Source organism: Egretta garzetta, unplaced genomic scaffold, assembly GCF_000687185.1.
Source record: "Egretta garzetta isolate BGI_Z169 unplaced genomic scaffold, ASM68718v1 scaffold214, whole genome shotgun sequence".
NCBI lineage: Eukaryota > Metazoa > Chordata > Aves > Pelecaniformes > Ardeidae > Egretta > Egretta garzetta.
Window position 1 is genome coordinate 278,586 of NW_009259491.1, and position 6,355 is coordinate 284,940.

General features: G+C 52.1%; 1 protein-coding gene across 1 annotated transcript in view; it reads right to left on the reverse strand.

The window, feature by feature from the left end:
* Positions 1-1,481: 1,481 nt before the first annotated feature.
* SLC2A10 (solute carrier family 2 member 10) overlaps positions 1,482-6,355 on the reverse strand; it is an 8,244-nt gene continuing 3,370 nt past the window's right edge. The window contains exons 3-6 of the mRNA XM_009637341.1: positions 4,079-5,455; positions 2,919-3,041; positions 2,217-2,352; positions 1,482-1,578 (exon numbers count right to left, since the gene is read on the reverse strand). Of these exons, the coding sequence (XP_009635636.1) occupies positions 1,482-1,578; positions 2,217-2,352; positions 2,919-3,041; positions 4,079-5,455 (1,733 nt within the window). The remainder of the gene's footprint in view (positions 1,579-2,216; positions 2,353-2,918; positions 3,042-4,078; positions 5,456-6,355) is intronic.

A 6,355-nucleotide genomic window follows, 5' to 3' on the forward strand; every position in this document is an offset into this window, starting at 1 on the left:
GCGCCCGCGTCCCTCGTGGGCAGGGGTCCCCTGGTGACCCCACCACCCCGTCACCACGGCCGCAGCCTGCAGCCCCAGTGCGGAGGCCGACTTCAACTCCTAGGGCAGCACTGACGCTTTTTTGCCCCGGTAAACCAGAGTTACCCCCGACACAGCTCAGTATTTTTTGCAGGAAGACAGCATCCGTCTTCTGCTTTACAGGTGTCCTTGTGTGCCTTGAGGTGACAGCACCTGCAGCGCACGAGGGACTTCAGCATCACCGACCTCCAGCTGCAGCAGAGGTGCGGCAGGGAGGCCGAGGTGCGTGAGGGAGGCTGTGGGTGAGGAAGGCGATGGGTGACCCCCATCACTCAGCAGGGAGAGCAAAGCGCTTCCACGGCAGATACCTGACAGCCATGGGCTGAATTACGACCAAGGACAGATCATTTTCCAGTGGTTTTGTGGCTTCTCTTTGAGACAGGGGTTTGGGTGACGTGGCCACATCCTGTGTGTTTGTCCCTGTGGTGCCAGCCTGGTGGCCCCGTGTAGCAGTCACTGGTCCCCAAGGAGCTGCATTTGCAGGGGAAAACCCTAAGCTTTGGTTCCTTCAGGAGTTTGAAAGAGGCAAGGCTGCCTGTTCAGCAGGATACCAGCTCCTCATCTCTCCCAAGGTTTGGGTAGTGAGTGTGATGTTCGTAGGGTGGATTTTTATAATGTACACGTGTCAGAAGGAGCGGTGAAATAATCAAAGAATGTACAACTGTAAGAGGTGGAAAACCTGTAGAAGGTACAATGCATGCATATTGCATGCACTTTTGTACATGCAAACCCTGGTCAGGAATGCAAAACAGGCTTTGTGTGCAAAAGAAAGCAGCCAAATGCATGAGATGTTCTTCTGGACTCACTTAGCATGGGCCTCAGGTGGTGAGGCAGGTGAGCTGCTGGGCCTTGACACCGCGGGCAACAGCAGCCCGTGAGCTAACACTCCTCTGCCTCCACCAAAACAGGGTGTTAGGCTGCATCAGCTCCCATCTCATGCTCCAGGCCCCTACACAGACATTGCAAAGGGTGACAATATTAATGTACACTGCTGAGTGCTTGACATATTCCTCCTGCACTGCTGTCCCCTCTGCAAAGTATCAAGTATTTCAAAGAACTAGAAAATAATACACCCTGCTCACAAATGAACTGCCCAGATGGAAAGCATTGTCAGCAAAAGTGGCGCTTTAATTCCTGTGTACAAAACCATTACTCTCTTAAATGACAGGCAATACAAACCATGAAAAACAAAAGATATCAAAGAAAGGACATGTTCCCTGGCTGGGACGTACGATCCCCTATGGACCCAGAGGAGAGCTATCGGCATGTCCCGAGATCTAAGGCACTGCAGTGAGAGCCGCCTCTGAGCAGAGGTCACCTGTTAAAGGCGAAAGGAAAGCAACTGTCCTGACGGCACAGCCTGCTCCTCTCCCCAGGGCGATGCTGCGGGCATGCCATGGGTTTCATGTGCCGCTGGCATGCTCCACTCTCCGGTACTGGGTGTGTGCACAGCTCGCTCCTCTTCCACGTCTCTGCTTAAACACGTTTCCTTCCCACACCCTGCCAGGCAATGGCGAAGTTCAGGCGCAGCAGCTGCTGCTCGCAGGGAGCCAGGCAGGGGTTACCACAGTTACCCCTCCCCGCCACCCCCGGGGGACTGTGCTCCTGCCCCTTGTCCGGCTGCACAACCTCCCTCTGCTCCAGCGATCCTTGCCCTGCCACCTCCCTCACAACCAGGATTGCACAAATACCACTCAACCTTCCCCAGCCCAGCCAGAAATACCGGCTTTGCATGGAAATTACCTGGTGTGAGTCTGTGTTACACCAGGAGACGTCTCTGCCCCAGAGGAGAAGGATCGGTCCAGGATTTCACTAAGGACCTTGCAGTCCTGACCTGCCCGTGCCATGCTGTGATCTTGCTCTCCTCCCCTCACCCGCAAGCCCTGGCTTTCAGCCCTTTTCCTCCCAAGTGTCACTAGTGCCCTCCAGCAGCACGGCTGCAAGGCTCGGTGCAGTGACCGGCTGACAAACCGTGCTGCAGGTCTCACGCCCCGTCCCACAGACTTACACAGAGAGATTCTCAGTGGCACTGACCGGGCTTTGCAACAGCCCTGAGCTGCCCGGTGCTACAGACCTCAGGGACTGCTGGTGGGAAGCACCCAAAGCCAGCACTCACACTGGTACCACAGCACACGTACCGTTTCCTGGAGAACTGCTGGTCTATCTCCTCTAAGGACTGTCCTTTTGTTTCCGGAACAAAAAGGTAAATGAATATAACGGCCATCGCTCCCATCAGTCCATAAAGAAGAAACATCCAGGAGAAACCAATGGCATCTGCAGAGAGATTCAAGTGCATGAAGGGTCCATCTGAAATAGGTTACATCGTGGGATACAAAGGACATAGGTGCCTGGTAGGGGCATTTTCTTTTGAGAAGCCCTCAAAAGGGCAGGGAAAGCTCCTGATCTGCAAGGTCTGGACCAGGAATCGGCACAGGAGAAGGACGGTCCACAGCAGGCTTTGCCAGCAGCACCACTGAGGGAAGGAGAAGGCAGCTGAGCTCCAGGGGCCAGCAGCGCCTGCTGAATGCCTCAGCCAAGAGCTCTGCTAGCAAGAAACGCCGTAAAGCTATCGTCATGAAAGCTGCAAGCTCTATGGTTTCCCGATACTGCAGTATTACAGTGCAGCCCAGTGGGCAATGATTTTTATGAAACAGGTGGTGGAGAGGCTCAGACCAGTGCTGCCGGTGCCTGGTTTTTCTGCTCTCAGAGCCATCAGGGTCACAACTCTTCCAGCACCAAGTCCCCAGGGTTCAAAATGCCACTTAAATCTCCAAACGGCTTGCGGTGGCCCCTTCCCTAAATAGCTGTGGGAGATGGAGGGATGGGGGACGGCCACTTACCTATAAGGTCCAGGAAGGAGAGGCTGATCAGTAAATTGGCAGCCCAGTTAAAGCTGTTACAGAAGGCAAAGGCTCTTCCTCTTATCCCAGCAGGGTAGATCTCACTGAGGACCAGCCAGGTCACTGCATGGATTAGAAAGATCAGAAAGATGGTTGTAAGGGTTAAGCAATTTATTTGGGAAGTGGGCAAGGAAGATTTCAGCAGGGGTTTTACACTCTGGCTTCACCCAGCATCTGCTGCTGGTGGTGTCAAACACTCGTCGGTCTCAGAGTCAGGTCACAGCAGAACACTCCAAAACTCCCACGTTCAGCACTCCACAGAGGAATGAAATACCAGTGAACAGGTCCAGGGAGCAAAGAGGACAGCAAGGGAATTGGTCATTTCATTCAGGGGAGATGGAAAAGGTCTCGTGTTCCTGCTGTCAGGACATGCCCTTTGTAAAGAAATGAGAAAGGGGAAGGATTGGGGAGACAATGTTGCACAGGGGCTACAATCAGAGCTAAAGCAATATATAACTTAAGTAGTCTCGCCTATCCCAGCGTTATTTTGCTTGAAATAACTCGCAGGGTCACTGTCAAACCCAGGAGCCTTGCTGTACACCTGTTTTTCCTTGAGTTAGGTGCTGTTCTCTCCCATCAAAGCATTTAAAGCAATAAATGCCAGAAAACACTAGAGCTCACATGGAAGCATGAGCTAATCTCTCAATTCTCATCTGATGAATAAATAATGATTTCAGAAAAAGACCAACTGATATTGAGACACTTCCAAGGAGGTACCACTTCCAGTTCTGCCACTGACTTTCTTCATCACACAGGAGAAGCCCCTCAGTCCCTCTGCCCCCAGCCCTCTCTTTTCCTCCTCGTCGGGAAGATCAGGTAGTGCCTGTGGGATGCTCTGATTTTGCAATGAGCTTGACAGAAGAAAAAACATTACAAGGGTAGTGATAGCATGGAAGAGAAAGTTATTCTAGTGCTGTACCTAGACAGAGCTGCAATGCTAGAAAATTTTTTCGTGGGCTGAAAGGGATTACATTTCCAATTCCCAGACACTGAACTGCTTGGTAAAGCAGATCCATAATGAACGATTCAAGCAGGCTATAAAGACCAGCCCAACTTTTATTCTCTGGGTTAGTGCAAGTATCCATAAACATCATACTTACTTGGTCCAAATCCAATTGAGAAGGCGCTTACGAAAGCCATCATGCTCAGCAGCGTAATCCAATTTAAAACCACACGTTCTGCCCAGGGGGCACCTTCGAAAGGAGGGCCAGTGCTTCCCACTGTCTCTTCCTTGGCCTGACCTACCAAGCCCCTTTTCTGAGTGAGGGAAGAATTGGGAACACCCTCTCTGCTTTGAGCACTGGCAAAAGCTTTTGTAAGGCTCCTTGTGGCAGCAAACCCAGGTCCTGCCTGACTTTTGCCAGCACCTAATGCTGGCAGGATGGATGACACAGCAGGCTGGGAGGATACAGGCATCAGGGGGTGCTCGGTAAGGCTGTGGGATGCATTGGGGTCTGCAGCTGCCTTGCAGTCCCTGGCCATGGCCAGTGGAGCAGCGCGGCTGGTGAGGCCAATGGTGGTGACGGAGATGGCCATCACCACACAGCCAGCCATGAGTAGCACCCTCCTGCCAGCCTTGTCTGCAAAAGCCATCGCGATGAGCGTGGCCACCACCTTTATTGCCCCCAGCCCGACAGAGGCCAGGATCGCTGAGGAGTTGCTCTGGAACCCCACTGAGTGGAAGATTTTGGAGGCATAGCCCAGCACATTGGGCTGCCCAGTGAACTGCTGGAAGAGCACCAGTCCCAGGCCCACCAGCATCCGCCTTCTCATGTTGTCTCTGGTCCTGAAAAGGTCAAGAAATGAGTAATGCTTCTCCTTATAGGGCTCCCGCTTTGCTGCTGCTCTGTCCTCAGTGTCCTGCAATTGAATGAGGCCCTTCTGGCAGTCTGAGTCCCATGAGCTTAATTTAACAGGGTTCACTGGAAGAAAGAGGATGCTGAGGAACTGCATGGCTGTCGGGGCAATGGCCAGTCCAAACATGTACCTCCATCCCTCATCCACATCCGCAAAGATGTAATTCAGCGCATAGGACAGTAGGATGCCTACGGTGATGCCTGCTTCGTAGAGAGACACCAGAAGCCCTCGCTGATGAGCAGCCACCATTTCTGAGACATAGATGCAGCAGGCCATGGATGAGACAGAGATGGCAAAGCCCACAGTCATGCGCCCAATGACCAGCCCAATAAATGACCTTGCCAGTGTGAGAATAAGGCTGCCAACCAACAGGACAAAGCTGCTGACCAGGATTGCTCTCCTCCGTCCATGGCGGTCAATGAGGAAGCCCCCAACCAGGGAGGCGAGGAGAGCTCCAATAAGGAGGGCGCTCACCAGAACTTCTTGCTTGAAGCAGCTGAGATGAAAGTCTATCTGCAGCTGCAGCAGTGCACCGGAGATAACCCCCAGCTCATATCCAAATATCAGCCCACCCAGGAGAGAGACCGTTGCAGACAGGAGGAGGACCAGCAGTGCACGACCTGGAAAACAAGCAAGCGGTGCTAGGTTCAGTTTTCTGGTGCTAGCAGGCAAGCTGTCAGCAAGCACAAGCTGGAAAAAGCTCTCCCAGGAAACCCAAAGTTTTCCATCTACAAAGCCACGATGCTGAATTTCCCCATGGGTCACTAGGTCACGTGTAGAGAGGCACTTGCAGAGAGCCACACAGCCTACCAGCCTGAGCACACTTCCACTAACTGCAGGGGCACTAGTTTGGGGTGCAGAACTGTGCAAACAGGACTTCCTTAACAAAGTGAAGATTTGGATTTAAGTGGAGGCCAGTGATTTGTAGTGCCTGGAGTTGTATGGGGGGTGATCCTCTGTGATCTCCCTTGACTCTAATTACAAAACCTGTTCTGGGCAGGAAATGCAGTTCTGAATTGTTCTGCATTATCATTTTCATGTTTGAGTGCATGTGGCATCATCAGCTCTCACTGCAGGTGCTGCATTCTCAGTCCCTACCTTGTAATTAAAAACACTGCTCACAAAAGTTCATTTCTCCTAGTTAATCTTGCACTCTCAGCATGACTTTGTGGGGGTGGCCCTGATTCCTTCATCTCTCCTTCTACAGCACACAGTGCCCAGGATCCCTGAGCCAGGCACAGCCTTCTCAGGCTGGTCCAGGACCACAGGACAAACTTAATCATGAGCTGAAAAGCTCACTGTTGCCTGTCCCAAATACAAACGATTCTTTGACCTTACCCTTCCCATACAGCTGAGCATGCAAGTTTAGTAAGTACGTAACCTTAGCTAAAATAAGAAAGAAACAACAGCAAAAGCAAACCAAACCCAAACCAACCAGCCCACCCCCCAAAAAAGGTGCTTGCTGCACATGCTTCTTGCCCTAGGGAAGAGGATGAATGGGTGGACACGTGTGAACCTTT